Source organism: Lycium ferocissimum, chromosome 5, assembly GCF_029784015.1.
Source record: "Lycium ferocissimum isolate CSIRO_LF1 chromosome 5, AGI_CSIRO_Lferr_CH_V1, whole genome shotgun sequence".
In the NCBI taxonomy this organism is placed as follows: domain Eukaryota; kingdom Viridiplantae; phylum Streptophyta; class Magnoliopsida; order Solanales; family Solanaceae; genus Lycium; species Lycium ferocissimum.
The window spans coordinates 28,995,992-29,012,354 of NC_081346.1; the positions used below are offsets into that span (position 1 = coordinate 28,995,992).

The following is a 16,363-nucleotide window of genomic DNA, read 5'->3' on the forward strand; positions in this document are numbered from 1 at the left end:
TAGCAGGCGAAGCTAACTGAGGGAAGGACACATACAATACTATTTTCTGAAGGATAAATCTGCAACTATAATAAAGATGCAAGCTACGTGAGGACGACAAAAACTTTCACATCAACCATAATTTGGGAGAGATTAGATAGAACAATAACGATATTAGTCATGAAGTTCAGTCGTGAAATAGAACTGAAAGAAATTTGACCAAATATTGGAAGAAAAGCAAACCTGAAATTAGAACACCCAACGGAGAAGAGCAAGAGAACTGAAAGAGTAGTCGTGAAATATAATAGTATACAAGTTTACTATGTCCACAGCATAATACTTCCAACAGGAAAATTCAAATCCACAATTAAGCCTTTCGCTTACCTGACACATGTCTTCGCGCTAGCGACAACTTGGACCTTTTAGGAAGACTCTTTTCATCTTCACTATCCTCACTGTCCAATACAATCACTGCTTCACATTTTGGAGATTCTTTTTCCTGTTGCTTCATGTTCTTGTTAAAGTTTGCATCCTCATCTTGGTTGGGCTGCTTATGATCACATAAGTCCTCACATGAAAGGGGATGATTAACTTGAGCTGCGGAATGAGAGGTCAACTGAAAGCTATTGTCTTTACCCTCTCCAAAGTGCTCTACAGCTTGTAGTGGCAGCTTCTTGGAAGTCCCACATGGATTAGATGAGTTCCTTGTCCATGCATCACAAGTATCACCAATTTGTGAAGTAAAACATAAACTGGGCGCTGAATCAGTGCATGCATCAGAGTCTGAAACGGGTAGGTTATGAGATGGAGCTAAATTCTCTTTGTCACCCTTGTGCTGACGTGGAGATGAACTGGATGTGCCAAATGGATGTCTCCTGCCAGTTAAACCCAGCTTCTTATGCCTTGTGGATAAACCATTTCCACCTTGATCAGAAGCCTTTTTATGAGGTTGCTTATTGTCATGACCAGGGTGGGTCCCTGACAAAGAAAGAGATGGACATGATGCAGTGGACTGAAGTTGGAGTGAAAGCTGAGGCTTGATCTGCAATTTCTCAATATCCTCATGTTTTTGGCTGAAATCATTTGAGTTTAGCAACAGCTTCTTTCTACTCGGATTTATGCTAACATTTCTCATGTCACTATCATTTGGATTAGCAGTTTCCCCTGAATTTCTTACAGCCTGTGGCAAGGGCTGTATATCGGCATAATTCAGAAAAATACTTTGGGATTGCATACTGGTAGAACATTGACTTTGTGACGTATAATCCTTCTTCTCACCATTTCTAACTTTAGATGGACTCACAATTTCTAAAGACAGTTTCTTGGTGCTCTGTTGTACTTTATCCTGATTCAAGTCGTACTCGATGGGAGCTTGTTTGCTAACTTCCATCTGCTTATTTAAGATATGATCAATTGGCACTTCACTCGCAGTCTCACCATTCTGTCTTTGTGCACGTCCCGCAGAGTCTAGCGACAACTTTCTGCTGAGTCCACATAATCCCTTCTGGTTTACAAAAAGATCAGGTACCTCAGACTCGGATTTTGGTAAATCTAATTCTTTGGCTTCAACCTGCAGGGATCATGTGTGAGTTTGGTCAAAAACTAATAAACATAGTCACGTTCATCTAAGCATCTGCTTACAATTCCTTCTCTTGCATTTGTAAGAGTTTGGATTTCTTGGTCATGACCACCAAAATCACTTGCTCCAGCCGTGGCGTACTTTTGAGTCATTGATCTTGCCTTGTGGTCAAATGCTTGTCTATTATATTTGTACTCCGTGCTCTGTGCATTATAGGCATAACGACATTACAATCGAATTGGGTAGGTTAGGTTCTAGTACAAATTACCACACTGCAAAAATATTGACTCACCGCGTCATGCATTAACCCATCATCAGGATTTGGTTCACTTAATAACAAACCTATACTTGTTAAGACGGTTGAAATGTTCAAAGATGGCTGCCATGCTCCCTGGTTTATTGAAATGACCACCACTATGAGCATTATATATAAAGATATAAACTTTCGTTAAATTTATGAGAGTTAAAGATTGCATGTAACCAGAAAAGATAGATAACAAAGATCCAAAAAAAGTATAATACACAGCGAAAGTATGATGTTGAAGTTGTGCTATTATTCTGCAATCAGTAAGTAGAGTTTTGGCATGTGAAGACTCTTATACATTAGTTCCCTATGTGTGAAGTCCAATAAGAATATTCAAGCAGAATGAATACCGTTACTTGATCAATAATATACAAGAAGATTGCTTGAAATCCTTCCTAGAGAGGAGATTTGATCCTTTGATGCATATCCAGCAAGCAAAAACTATCAGCAATTGTGACCATTGTCATGTGATAAAAAGGAATTGATTTGACTACAGCACACACGGTAGATTCATTGGGAAACCACAAAAAGAGCAAGAGGGCTTGCATACTTTATTTCTTACAGTAAAGAATATTGTGCGAGCACAGTCTTTATACCTTATTTAGGAATATAAGAAAATTAATCTGATTGAAACAGCACCAAGGACAACTTTGGGAGTAGATGACATTAGTTTAAAATGTAGTCAATCAATATGAAGAATGATTTGAAGAAACAAAACCTTTATATATAGATAAGCTACAGAGATGAATGAAAGCCACTAAGCAGTCAGATTGCTTGTGAAAGCAAAAAGCGCACATAAAAGATATCAAATGCTAGTTGCAGTCCAGGATGTCAAAAAATATTCCATTCCATGTCAGCCAATCTTAACCAAGGATATCAATTAAAGCCTTAGAGACAATTAATAGATGAGATGTTATACCCGATTGATCACTTGTACAAGCTCGTAACTTAAGCTATTTCATGTTTCTACCAACACTTTGAAGCGAACATGAAATGATATTTATACAAGCCCTCTGGGAGAAGGCAACTTCCAAATCCCCTTCACTTGTTACTGTATCATGGTTTTGAGACAATAGTATGCTACTGCTATATGAACATACTATGAAAGTTGCAGTAGTTTGAGTTTCCACATTTAGAAGACAAAGTAGAATATAAACAAAGACAAGGGCAAATCCCCAAGACTCTAAGTAGAATTTGATCATACAAGCACCCAAGAGTGTGGCCTAGTGGTCAATGAAGTTGGTTGAGAACCATGAGGTCTCAGGTTCAAATCCTAGCAGAGACAAAAACACTAGGTGATTTCTTCTCATCTGTCCTAGCCTTGCTGGATAGAGTTACCTGGTGCTTGTTGTTGGTGGGAGGTGGAACGTATCCCGCGGAAATAGTCGAGGTGCGAGCAAGCTGGCCCGGACACCACGTTTATCAAAAAAAATTGATCATACAAGTTGTATTTAACTGGATATTTTCGACTCTCAATCATAGCCATTTTACAACTGCTTTCAAATGCCCTCAAGAGAGGGAGGGAATTCACATAACAGTACTAGTATTATGACCTTAAAAGTCTCTCATTAACTTTTTGGACCCCAGAAGATTTTCATTACCAAATTTAGATGATGTATGAGGATGCTAGTGAAGCCATTATTACTTAGTTAAAAACAATACTAATAATCTCAGTAGATGCTATTATTGAGTAAAAAAGGTGCAAACATAGTATATTACCTTAGGAGGAAGATTGAGAATATCCAAGCAAATACGGCCAGCATTATCAATATTAGGATGATAAATGGGGGTTACGAAAGTGACAATGGGGGGCTGAAACGGGTACCTGCTCAAATTAAACAACCAAATAAATATAAAGGCTCAAACAATTCAACATAAAAGGAGAATCAAAGGGTAAAAGCTACCTTTGAGGTATGTGAATTTTGAGGTTAAAGAGTCCATTAGCATAGACAGTTGCTTGAGGGCCTTCAATTTGGGCGTGAATGGAAGAAAGAGAGGAAGAAGAAGTAAGAGAAGGGAAAGAAGCGCCTGGAGGTGGATCTGTGAGAAGGAGCTTAAGCTCTCTTTGCATACGCAGATTCAGCCTTGCCTCTTGAGCCATTTCCCCTTTTTCCTATCATCCAATTAAGAGTTAAGAGTTCCGATTAGTGGAGAGACACCAATTTCAAAAGGGATGGATCCCGCCTCAAAATTCAAAGCGAGCCAAAGTTTTCCTCAATTCTCTTCTTTTTTTCCAAATTTCACTTTTTTTTAAAGTCAAACCATCTTTTATTTAAATAAATGAATTTATTACATCTTTTAGACATGAAAGGGATGTTTGATATGGTGGAAAATGTTGTCAATGGAAAATATTTTTCTGAAAAAATGTATTCTTAAAAAATAAATGAATTTTTTACTTATCTTATCATATTCGCTTGATTGGTAAAAAATATCCGCCCAACCCCCACTGCCACCATACCACACCCACCCCATGCCTACCCCCACCACCCCACACGAACTCATACCACCCCACCAATTTCGAGCGCACTTCATCTTCACCCACCTTTATCCCACACCACTACCCACCACCTTCATCGCCCCACCATCGCAAGGTGAAGTGACACCTCTCATATACCAAGAAACTCAATTAATTTTTTAACGAAAAAGGGCTAAATATACTCCTGTACTGTTGGAAAAGGGTCAAATATATCCCTCGTTATACTTCGGGTTTGAATATACCCCTGCGATTATACTTTGGGTTCAAATATACCCCTCCTCCATTAAAATTGTTCCAAGGTGGACATGAATAAGCGCCGACAACTCGGTGAGGTATACACCACGTGGCATGCCACCTCACCGTCCTATTGTTAATTTCCGCCATTTCCACTTCTTCACCTTCCTCTTCCTCTTCCATTTCCACTTAAAAACATCCCCTTATCTTTAAATGTTTCCATACGGAAGATTAATTTAGGGTTGATCTAAAGGAAATATGGGACTTATTGCATCCTACTGTGTATCAGTTAATTTGAGTTTGACTGTTAACAAGAAATAAAATATGACATTTGAACCTATTCTGCTTAAGATTAGTTATCTTTAAGTCTTTTCTGGTCCAAACTCGATTCATTTGTGATGGAAGTCATTAAAATTGATGATTGTAGTCTTCAACAGAGGGATTTCTAGTAAAGCAAACTGGAATTCTCATATTAATTGTGTATAAGATCAGCAAACCGCCAACTGCTTGCAAATATCTGTACTTCTAACAAGTCAGAGTGGGTAGGTGTAGCTAGCTAGCTGCTGCTTGGTGGTTTAAATAATTTAGTTTTGCCTACTGAAACAGAGACACAAGTGTGATGGTGAGGTGGCATGCCACGTGGTGTACACCTCACCGAGTTATCAGCGCCATGTCAGATTTGGTGTCCACCTTGAACAATTTAAACGGAGGAAAGGTATATTTGAACCCAATTTAAACCCAAAGTATAACGAGGGATATATTTGACCCTTTTCCGATAGTATAGGGGTATATTTGGCCTTTTTCCGATTTTTTAATCTCTAAATATTTTTGTTTATTTTTTTCCTTTTCTCATAATTAATTTGTATTAAATTTGTTTGTAAAGTCAATTAACCTTCTGTCACACCCTAATTTCCGATAGGGTATGATGGGCACCCGACCCTTACCTAGAGCGAAACCCGTGACTAACGTAACCCTCATAACCATACTGGCCCACAAAACATAACATACGCACGTAATGAAAATTTTTCAGAAAACAACCATGCCTTTCGTTTTTTTTTTTTTTTCAAACCAAATAAAATCTGCAATCGTATGAAAACTGTAATATAAGGCATAACGATTGGGTTATATAGTGGTCAAACACATCGGTAGCATAATGCATACAAACACACCGGCTTACATAGCCGCTTGAAACAGAGAATGACATATCATACACTCGACACTGTCTGCAAAGTCTCTATCATAACTTCGAACACCATACAAAGCACTCTGACTCGGCAGCACTCACCGGGAGGAATGGAGCTCGCCAATCCAGCTGGAGCATCTTCTGCTAACATCACCGACTCATCCGTGGGTACCTGCGTGGCACGAAACGCAGCCCCCGAAGAAAAGGGGGTCGATAGAAATATGTACCGAGCATGTGAAACATAGCATACATCAAACGAGGCCATAACCAAAGTAGGGAGTACAGAAAATAAAGTCGTAATAACCCAACTACCCAAGTACTTACATCTGACACACAAATCATACATACTCATACCGAACGCATCATAATCTGTCACACGAAATGACATTAACCGATGTGGGATTTGCCTCATCACCGTAATCAAACTCATCATATAATCATACATCATCACATATCAAATACGGTCCGTAGACCCTTTAAGTGCGTAACGTGGTCGCCACCCCATCCGGCGCCACAACAAAGCATAACACCGAAGTTTCAAATCTCCGTATCCCCGAACACAACACATCGTCACAACACATCATAAGCCATATCACAAAGATAACTCCATAAACGGAACCGGCCCTATGGCGAGGTCTCGGAACCGTAACACGGATAACACCGAGTATAACATAGTGCGCACGATCATATACCGGCCGGGATCCGGTGAAAGAGGTAACAAAGAACGCACGAACGGATCGTAAGTGACCACACGCATATCGTTTCATCACAGACTCAACCGAATGATCAGAACGAACCCCTTTTTTTTGAAAATCCAAAACCATAGTCAAATCAAGTTTTCTCCCGAATCTCGCTCGGGGCATATCAAACCGAACTTCAGAAACCGTTGTTACGTGTCAAAATCATGGGTATAAAAATCTTTATTTCCAACTCGACAGATAAATGAATAATCATAGTGAAGAAAATATTAAAATTTCCGAAAAAATCCATAAAGGTAGCATAGAAAGGCCGCGGGCCCCACGGACGGGTGCCGACCCCCGTCCGAGCCCGATTACGAGGGGTAGGGGAGAGTGATGCCTTATGAACTTACATATTATGTTTTGGGGCGTTTCGAGATCGTATGCAAAAGTTACGGACGTTCGTAGTTTCGAGTCGTTTAAGCATATATCTTTTAAAAACAAAACTCTTTTGAAACAAAACTCTTTTGAAAATATAACTATTTTGCAACCTTGGAAATTTAAGCATACAAAAGATGTAAGGATCATAACTCGACCGCATTAAGGATACGAGTTTCAAGAAACATATAAGAATCGCTTACGCAGCATTTCAAACTCATTCATATCCAAGACATACGGACCATAACCTAACCATACTAAGGATGCCAACAACATCAAAGCAAACACGAATCACAAACATACTCGAAGTTTACGAATGGAATTTCCCCGAGGCACAAATCATGTCATACCTTAGTTCCGTCTAAGACATGCCAAAAAGAAAAGAAGGGTAAACACATACCCGGTTCGCTTCCTAGGCTAATCCAAACTCAAACCTCGGTGCTCAAAATCTACAATAACATCGATAGGCATCGAACATTAGTCATAAGCGTCGAAGAATTCAATTCCAAACTACTACTTTTTCTCATTTTTTGCACTTCCCCTATAACTTGACGCCCCCGAGAATTTAACTTCGCCAAATCTTCAACAACAATACCAACAACCATTCCTACAATATCAGTAAGTAATTTCAAACGCATTCTAACACTAACAAGTCATTTCCACATACTTTGACAACATTTCAATTATATCCAACTTAACTACATATTTCCAAACGAATATCAACGATCGCATATTCAAATAACAATTCAAACCTTTCAAACGCGATTCAAAACATTTCCAACAATCCACAAAATTATTCCAAACAACCCAACCTAAACATAAGGCAACCCGAAACCTTGCAAACCCAAAGGAATATCAACAACACATTTCTTCCTTTCAAATTCATCAACTATACCAACAATTCACACATTGACAACATTATCTTCCACAAATTCATGAAACTATATTAAAATTTCTTAAGGTTCTAAATCAGCCCGTTAACGATTACAACACCAACTTGGCACACTAAGCTCTCATTTACATCATTGCATTCATGACGACGACAACCAAAACACACTAAATAAAACTTGTTCTTCACTTTCTTCCCACACCACACATGCACGGCCCAACCTCAACTCCAACACCTTATGAGTTTCAATCATTTTCTACACATCACAACAACATACAAACAAGCTATATACAATTAGTTCACTATCTCCATACAACACACACAACACACGGCCACACACACACACACACTAACATCCATATATTCATGAATTCCATCCTTTTCTACGTACCACAACATGCACACATCACCCATAAAACATGCAAGGAAGGATAGAACCTCACCTCTTCCACTTGCTTCCAACTCTCGGCTAGGACAATAAATCATGCAAACGGACGCCTTGCTTGCTCCAACAACTAGCTTATGTTGACAAGGACCTTCTAATTAGTAGGAAAACAAGAAGAAATAATTTTTCCATGATCAACTTTAAGGGGCAGATTTTCGGCTGCCATGGCCGTTTCTCTCCTCTCTCTCTTTTCTTTTCTTTTCTTGATTTCTCTAGAACAAAAATGATGAAGTGTTGTTCTTGGTCATCATCCACACTTATATATGATTTAAACACATGGCCCTATGGCCCACACACACTCACACATAGCCGGCCACCTTATGGCCATTTCAAATAATGGCCAACTTTCCTTAATTCAATTTTTGGTCCCAAATTCTTCCAACTTTCATTCTCTAATTTTTTCCTTATTCTCATCTTACCCTTAACACTTCATACCCGCAAAAATGAATACGCGACTTATGCATTGAGACAAAATCAACAAAACCGAAAATTAAAAGTCTTGTCCATACCTCGTCGCAACCAACTTAGAATATTCCGACGTACGAAGTACGGGGTGTAACACCTTCCCTCTCCCTGCATCTAATGATCACTAACTCCTAAAAAACCCATTATACAACTCTTCAACATTTCATCTTCTCCTGTAATTACTCACGTATTATATTAATATTTATTTATGAACTCTTTTATGGTATTTATCAACTTTTCCCTTTTCCAGAAACAATTGCAGGGAAGGAACCACTGCTTCAACTAGGGATGTACATGGACCGGGTTGGTTCAGATTTTTCAAATAAAAAAATAAACCAATTGCATCGGGTTTTTAAATTTATAAACCAAACCAAACCAACAAAAGTCGGGTTTTTTCAAGCTCCAGTTTTCTCGATTTTTTTGGGTTGCTCGGGTTTTTTGGGTAAAGTCTTCATACTAAACATATAACTTGTACTTCAAATATTTCTTTAGTCATAGTAAGATACGGCTATCTAATTAAGATACTTTTTAAGAAAATAACACAAAATATGAGATGAGAGATGACATTGTCCTAAAATATTCTAAAACAAAAAAAATGAAATCACATAAAATAAAATGATCATCATCTAAAAGTACTAATTAGTCATGTTATAGTAAATCCTGCTAATTTATAAGGCATATAGAAAATGATCATAATCTAAAAGTACTAAGTCATGTTAAAATAAATAAGGCTAATACGTATTAATTACATGACTAAATATTAAAGAAAAAAAATAAAATTAAGTTATATATTTTCACTGTCTAAACCATAAAACTAAATAATAGATATACAAAATTATTGTCATTCCTAGTGTTAGAATTGAATTTCTTTTGTTAGCATTAGTATTGATTTGATTTTTTGTTGGGTTTTATTTGAGTTACTAACATCTATGGGCTATAAAACTTATTGGACCATTCAAAATTCTAAGTCCAAGCTTGAAATAATATGTTAAAAGACAAAAAACTATGAAAAAGTTTAAGAAATATTTATAAATAACATTATAAATAGATTTTTTATGTATACAATAATTATTAAACTTTATATTTATATAATGTCGGGTTAGTTTGGTTCGGTTTGACTTTTTTTTTTAGTTAAAATCAAACCAAACCAATGGTGGTCGGGTTTTTCTTTTTCAAACCAAATCAAGTCAAACCAAACCACTAGTCGGGTTTTTTTTTCGGTTTGGTGTGGTTTGTCGGTTTCCTTTGTACACCCCTACCTTCAAGTATCTTTGGAGAAGTAATTTTTTCTCTCTCACCAATTGCCTCCCGTTTGTTGTGGTTGTCTCGATGCTTTTCAGGTACTGTTTCTTTTATTTGTTTTCGTTTTGAAGTTTTAATATTAGGCATAAGGCACTATTACCACAGGCGGATGGAGCACTATAACTTGGGGTTCAATTGAACCCCAAACTTTCTATGCGGGATATAAATTTATATGTAAATATTTACTAAAATTACAATAAATAGTAGAGATGAATCCATAACTTTCAAAAAATAATGGTTCAATGCTAAAAAATTTAAAAGGCTGAACCCCTACAGATTAAATCCTAGATCCGCCTATGACTATTACCTCCCTGAACTATACCCGAAATTGCTACGACATACCTTACCTTTCTCTGGGTCCTATTACCCCCCTAAACTTATTTAAAACAGAATATTTACCCCCCCCTAAGCGCTGACGTGGCAAGAAGAGTATGTTTCACTCTCTTTGAGAGAGTGAGAAACATACAAAACGGGAAAACTTAATTTTTTTCTTAAAAATATGTATTTTCTTAAAATATGAAAAACTGAATTGTTTTTAAAAAAATATTAAAAATCCATTTTTTTAGAAAATAAATCTGGAAATCTGAGTCTTTTTAATAAAAAATTTGGACATTTTTTTAAATTGGGAAAACTGATTATTTTTTTCTATATATGAAAATAAATCTAGTTTTCCAAATTTATTTTTAAAAAACGGCTTTTCCACATTTTAAAAAAATAATTAATTTTATAAAAATTCAGTTTTTTCACATTTTGACAAGAAAAACACTTTTTCCGGATTTTATTTGAAAAATAAAAGTGTCCTAAGAAAATGAAATCATGAAAATCAAGATTTTTTAAGACATCTTAAAAAAATAATCAAGTTTTTCATATTTTTAACAAATCCATTTTTTCATATTTTAAAAAAATTTGTGTTTTCAGTTTTTTTTTTTTTTTAAAACAAATGGGTTTAAAAAAAATATATCAAATTTTCAATTTTTTTTTTTTAAAAAGGGTTTTAAGGGGAGGGGAGAGGTTGCTTCCCAAAAACAACGGGGTTTGGCTCGTTGCCTTTGATTCCTTACCCATAACATAAGATAAAGGGTGCGTGCTTCAACATCCTAAGTTTCACACAAGAACCTCCCCTTGCTCTTAAGGATAAACTACGATATTTGATGGAGGCGAGGTGACCATAATTTATCCCCTCAAACAACGAACTTGACCTGCTCCTTTAGTTTAGGGCAATAGAGTTTACTTGCTTCTCACTAACGGTAGAATCATGAGCTTCATCACTCGACTCTAAACCAAATGAAAAACACTCGGCTATAGGATGACAATCCTTCACTCGGAAGGGTAGGTTTCATACCAACAAGACCTCCTTTAATCCGCTCATTTCACACCAACTAAAGCGGAACTTAATCACCAAGGTAGAGTTGTATAAAGCCCTATCATTTTTTTAAAAAGAAAATTCAATTTTTTTTTCATCCATGTTTTCCGTTTTTTTTTTTTAAATTTTATTTTAATAATGGGTTTTAAAAAAAATCAAATTTTCAATTTTTATTTTTATTTTTAAAACTTGACACGTAAGCTGAAATTTTTTTTTTTTAAAAAAAAAACAATAAATACACATCAAGGAGAGTGTATGTCACTCTCCCATATGAAAGTGAGCATCAGTGTTTAGCGGGGTAAATATTCTGTTTTAAATAAGTTTAGGGGGTTAATAGGACATAGGGAAAGATAAAGTGTGTCGTAGCAACTTCGGGTATAGTTAAGGGGGATAATATTGCCTTATCCCTTTAATATTTTATAGGATCCCAATAGTGATATTTTGTATTAGAATTTCATCGCTACAGATGATTATTTTTTCAACTGTTTTGCTATTTTACAAATTCTTGAATCTATATGGAACAAATTATTATACTTTTATTTTTTACCATGCTTTCTCTTGAGCCGAGGGTCTTTCGGAAACAGTCTTCCTATCTTCCAAGCTAGAGATAAGATTTGTGTACACTTTACCCTCCCTAGACCCCACATTGTGGAATTTCACTAGGTATGTTGTTGTTTATTGGGAAAAGGACATTGTGTGTCCACTCAGCCAAACTAATCCCACATTTAACCACTGTTTGGGCTTAATCCCACTAGGTGTCAGGTCGGCCCAAATTAATGCCAAAAAATGGCCGGTCGGCTCAAAATAATGCCAAGGCTGTCAGGCCCAACAGCCCAGCGCTTTAAAAAAAAAAGACTTTTTGTGGCGACTAAGTCACCACAAAAACGTCGCCACTAAAGGCCTGCTACAGCATATATACATATATTGGAATTATATATACACTTTGTATACAAGAATTATACATTTTATATGCATATGCTGGAACTAATCTTACATTTATTATACATAAATTATACGTTAATTATATATTTATTATACACATATTATACAATAATGATATGATATTTATTTTTAACATATGCAATAGTGATACATATTATATACCACAATGATACGGTTTCTATGATACATTTTTTATACGTATGACACACTTTCTATACAAGACGGATATAGTTTATATACACATGCTGGAATTATATATACACTTTCTATACAAAAATGATACAATTTTCTATTCTATAATACACATTATATACAAAAATGATACATACCTTAGTGATTCATAGTTTATACAGTTTCTATACATTACAGATAGGTACTGATACATATTTTTATACACAAACGATACATATTATATACAAAAATCGCCTCGGAGTTTTTTGGGATATTTCTTACTAAATATACACATATTATACATGTTTTGGGATATTTAACCTTTAGTGACGACTTTTTTAATTGCCACTAAAAAGCCTGATTTTTCCAACCTTTTAGTGGCGACTTTTAGTCGCCACAAAAAGTCTAACTTTTAAAAAAAAAAGAAAAAAAAAGCGATGGAACCCATTGGACAGCTTGACCTTTAGTGGTGACTTTTACATCTTTTGTGGCGACTTTACTCGCCACAAAAGGCTTACTACAGATTTTTTCTTTAGGATGGGAATAGTTTATGAAATAATTTTTGGATTTGGGAATAAATGGTAAATAATGAAATTATTTATGGCCATGTGCATTTATGTCCTTTCCCCTTGTTTATTTGTCATATAGTGTCATATTACTTCACTATTATGTTTACTTCGTTTCCACTTTCCAATGTCATTGTGTTTTTGTCTCTTGTAATGTCATTTTTTGGTGTAGACTTTGAGTTCACCCAAATCCAACCTCAAAACAATCTCTATCGAAGAATTCCATATTTTAACTTTAGAGCTTAAAACATTAATTTCTACAACTAGATAAAAAAACTAAAAAAAAATAAAAATGAATGAATCACAGGGAAATAACCAAATAAAGGTTAGATATTGGCCCCCTTTCGAAACGAAAAGAATGTAAAATTGCCAAAATTCGAGGTCTAGAGCTCCCAAAATCGTGATATAAAGAATAAATAAAAAAGAAGCAGAAGAAGAAGCAGCTCAATATATATTTTCAGATATGGTCGCTAAAAACAAATTTTGGTCGTTAATAGATAGAAATGAAGTAACTGTACAGTTTTCCTTTCAAATGGACTGATTTTTAATTTTCGAACTTATGCTTAGCGGGGCATAAGTTCTTTAATGGCGCTGACATAACTTGTGGATATTATGATGCGTAATTTATGCCTCTCTAGGCATAAGTTCGATTTCGAAGGGAAAAAATTAAAGACCAACAAAAAAATAGGGGCAAATGTGCAAATCACCTGATAGAAATCGAGGTCGCACTAGCAAACTTTTTGCACCAACCAACTTGTAATTTGGTATTTTGGTCAAAACTACCTCATACGACATAGTAATTGAGTGATTCAAGTTCCTATGAGTCTGAAATCACGATATGGATCTAATGGCTCAATGAAACACAAGTTAGAGCTCATTTGCTTTATATGGTACCATTTTATGCTCAAAACGATGTTGAAACCAAATACGAGCGCCATACAGCCCAAACTCATCTGAAGCTCATCAGAGTCTAATCAAAATTTGCGAACAAGTCCAAAATCATCATGCAAATCTACTGGAACTTTCAAAACATTGATCCGGGAAAGTCTTGACCCCATCTTGACTGTGGCCAACTCAATTTCATTTACTTAACTAGTTTCCAACCCAAGTTCCAAAACGCAGCTGAGTACCTCGGGATACGAACCAACTACTCGACTAAATAAAAAATTACATTCCGGATTTGATGGAATTGACGAAACTTCGATATGGACTCATTTACCCGCGGTGTTGACTTTGGTCAAACTTCTCCAATTCATTAACTTAAGAACTTCCAATTTTACAAATTCTTCTCCGATACTCACCCAATTGCCTCGAAAACCGCGTCAGCCATTCCCTAAGTCAAGAATACTATTCTAAGTCAACATGAAGGGTCATTTAGGGAAACGAGTCCAAAATCTCAAAACAACCTAACAGCTCGTTAAACTTCTCTTACAATTAAAACTGATCAAAAAGATTATTCGATGATGAAGACGAAGTCACAAAGGTGCATGATTTGCAGGAAGAAAGTTGGATTAATAGGGTTCAATTGTAAGTGTGGTGAAATATATTGCAGGAATCACTGGTATCCAGAGGAACATGCATGCACAATTGCACATTCGATTTCAAGTCTATTGGATGTGCGATAAGCTTGAGAATAGCATCTAATACGTATGTTCTTGCTAATCACTAGTGTTGTTAATTATGTACCAGGTTTTTGATTTGGTTTTTTCAAGTTTATCTTCTAGTTTAGTCACGTCTTTTGTTTTGATTAACAGTACCAAATAGTGTAAATTTACACTTTTCGTTGTTCGAATTTTTTTGATTCATTCGTTTCTATTAATTAATGTCATGCGTATCTGTTGTTAATTGTGTTCAAGGTGAATGAATTTTAGTCACAAACTTCAAATTTCTCTGCCTTATTTGAAAAAAAAAATAATAATAATAAAAAAAATCCGTCTCTCAGTATAAATGCTTCACCATCCCAAATTGGATGTATAATTATAGTTAATGTGTATTTGGCTAATATAAAAAATGAAACAAGAAGATGATTGATTCATTATTTTAAAATATACTCCATTTTTTATTTGAAAGTTCCATAAATGACACTATAGGAAAATATTCTCCTGCGACAAAGAAAATGAAAATAATGAAATTTTCAGTAAATATACAGAGTGCTAGATTTGATTGAAACCCATTTCGCCATAGTAATCATATATCTATTTAAAGTGTAGATTTTCTTACACTATTGGTATTTGTGACATGTCATGGATTCAAGTGCATAAATAAGTGATTTGAGGAGTGCTCTTTAAGGTATAGCTGAAGTTTAATTTTATTTTTATAACTTAGTCGCTTCAGAATCAACTTTATTTATGGATCTGAACTTTAAAATGTACAATATAGCTTCGCTGAAGTTTGGAACTACTAAGCCAAATGTCAGTCAAAATACATTAAATATGTTTAATTAGTTCGAACTTCGGATATTTAGCTATGAAGTTGGGCTTGGCACTCTCCAACTTCAGATATGCATGTCTGAAGTTTGAACTAACTCGATTTCGCCATATTTGTTATTCGCTAATGTTGAAGTTTATCCAAATGATTAAAATTGCACTATTTTCTTAAATTGTGATTATGTTTTAAATAGCAAAATTAAAAGTAAATTGGTGCAAATTACCTAGACTTATAATATCTCGGGGCCCTAATAAGCTCAAGCCCAAGTTATTTGTTAAATATAATGTGAAAACGTTACAACTTAGGACAGCTTCTAAGTTTTATTGAACGCTTCGCAAAATTTAGCCACAACTTATATAAGAAATAGGGAAGATGTTTATTCTTCTTCTCAACTTCCTCAATACATTGTCGTGAAGTTCAGTTTTTTAAGTTCATATCTTTAGGATATTGTGTCCTTAAGTTCAGTTTTTTAATTCAAAATTTATTATTTTCATCTTTAATGTCTTGTAGTTCGAAGAATGTTGTAACGACTAATCTTTCGTTCCTGAAAATAATAATCAAGACAAGAAATATAGCGACAAAGAATAATATTTGATTTTAAGAATTTGTGCGGGGGATTAAATCTTTAAAATCTTAAATAAAAAGATTTAATCTCTAATTCTTCTCCTCACGATACGGCCGTCAATCAAGAGCTTTGCTTGTTCTTGAATGGACGGATCACTTGTTGTTGATATTTCACTACGAATGCGGAGCGAGCTAATCACAAACGTAGAGGTATGGAAACTTGCGGCTCACCACTTGGAGCGAAGACTTCTTAGTATGCGGAAGACTTGCGGCCGAGAGCTTCTCTATGTATTTTTTTCTTCATCCCTTTTGCTTTGCAAGACCCCTATTTATAGCTTCATAGCCTAGTGGTTTGTATA

The 16,363-nt window shown here is 35.5% G+C and overlaps 1 protein-coding gene across 2 annotated transcripts; it reads right to left on the minus strand.

Annotated features, from left to right (window-relative positions):
• Window positions 1–205: 205 nt before the first annotated feature.
• LOC132056650 (uncharacterized) lies at window positions 206–4,066 on the minus strand. Of its 2 annotated transcripts, XM_059448931.1 has the most exons (5): window positions 3,767–4,066; window positions 3,582–3,687; window positions 1,851–1,949; window positions 1,621–1,761; window positions 206–1,549 (listed from the first exon to the last, which is right to left on the minus strand). In XM_059448931.1, exons 1-5 carry the CDS (start codon window positions 3,961–3,963, stop codon window positions 347–349), a joined length of 1,746 nt encoding a protein of 581 aa, XP_059304914.1. In that variant the 5' UTR covers window positions 3,964–4,066; the 3' UTR covers window positions 206–346. The 2 variants fall into 2 exon arrangements, with proteins under 2 accessions (XP_059304914.1, XP_059304915.1); XM_059448932.1 differs by lacking the exon at window positions 1,851–1,949.
• Between the last annotated feature and the right edge of the window lie 12,297 nt (window positions 4,067–16,363).

What these genes read in the sequence shown, in the direction of transcription:
- LOC132056650 (XM_059448931.1), bottom strand. Translation starts at nt 3,963, where the DNA reads ATGGCTCAAGAGGCAAGGCTGAATCTGCGTATGCAAAGAGAGCTTAAG. An exon ending in TTCTCAATCTTCCTCCTAAG is followed by an intron (nt 1,950 to 3,581) that starts GTAATATACTAT and finishes TCAATAAACCAG; the next exon opens with GGAGCATGGCAGCCATCTTT. An exon ending in ATGGGTTAATGCATGACGCG is followed by an intron (nt 1,762 to 1,850) that starts GTGAGTCAATAT and finishes TATAATGCACAG; the next exon opens with AGCACGGAGTACAAATATAA.